Here is a 1,098-nt window from a genome sequence, read left to right as displayed (position 1 = left end):
GGGGTGGTACTGGTGGAGGGGGTGGAGGGGGTTGTAGTGGTTGTGGTGGTGGTGGTGGTGGGGTTGGTGCAGCAGCAGCAGCAGCAAAAACAGCAGAAAGATTACTTGTTGGTGCAACAGAAGCAGCACTTGCTGCAGGGGAAGCAGGTGTTGATTCATATAAGGAGGCACAATTACGTTTGCTGCTGCAGAGTGCAGAAAGAGGAGCAGCAGCAAATATACCAAGAAGTGAATTGCTGCAGCAAGTATTAAGAAGACAGCCTAAACAGCAACAGCAGCAGCAGCAGCAGCAACAGCAGCAGCAACAGATGCAGGTGCAACAACAGGTGCAGCAGCAGCAGATGCAGATGCATGAGGATAGAAAACAATATGGTGGAGGAACAGGCAATAATACACAAAGATCTTTTGCTGCTGCTGCTGCTGCTGCTGCAGCAGCTGCTGCTGCTGCAGCTGCTGCTGCTAGTAGTACACCTAATTCAAGTAATAATACCACTGCAGCAACTGCAGCAAATGCAGCAGCAGCAGCAAATCATGGGTTCCCTCTTCTTACACCTAAAACAAATACTGATTTAACTGCAGCAGCAGCAGGAACTGCAACAGCAGCAGATCCAGCAGCAACAGCAGCAAATGTTGCAGCAGCAACAACACCACTTACACATCGTTGGCCTTCATCTGCTGCTGCTGCAGCTGCAGCAGCAGCAGCAGCAGCAGCACAAAGTGTTAAGACAGAACCACCTACAGGACTTCTTGTTCATGATAAACATTTACTAAGACAAAAAGCAAGATGCAGCAGCAGCAGCAACAGCAGCAACAGCAACAGCAGCAACACCAGCAACAGTAGTAGCAACAGCAGCGGTATGATTATTGATGAATCTAAGGTATCTGATGCAGCAGCAGCAGCAGCTGCTGCTGCTGCTGCAGCAGCAGCAGCACCATGTTCTGCTACTGCAGCAGCAGAATTTGCTGCTGCAGTAGCTGCACTACGCTGCAGCTTAGCAGCACAAGACGAACCTCGAGGATCTGCACCATCTGCTGCTGCTGCTGCTGCTGCTGCTGCACTACGTCAACATTTACAGCAGCAGCAGGAGAATCAAGGAA

At 50.5% G+C, this 1,098-nt stretch overlaps 1 protein-coding gene across 1 annotated transcript in view; it reads left to right on the top strand.

Moving 5' to 3' along the window:
* Positions 1 to 308: 308 nt before the first annotated feature.
* Positions 309 to 1,098, top strand: part of EMWEY_00001710 (hypothetical protein) — a gene marked incomplete at both ends in the record, with an annotated part of 2,634 nt that continues 1,844 nt past the window's right edge. The window contains one exon of the mRNA XM_013478976.1: positions 309 to 1,098. This exon is cut by the window's right edge and continues 1,844 nt beyond it. Coding sequence (XP_013334430.1) covers positions 309 to 1,098 — 790 coding nt within the window.

This window comes from Eimeria maxima, genomic scaffold (genome assembly GCF_000499605.1).
Source record: "Eimeria maxima Weybridge genomic scaffold, Emw_scaff8, whole genome shotgun sequence".
NCBI classification, from domain to species: domain Eukaryota; phylum Apicomplexa; class Conoidasida; order Eucoccidiorida; family Eimeriidae; genus Eimeria; species Eimeria maxima.
Note: the sequence above shows the minus strand (reverse complement) of the source record. Positions and strands in the feature narration are given on the sequence as shown.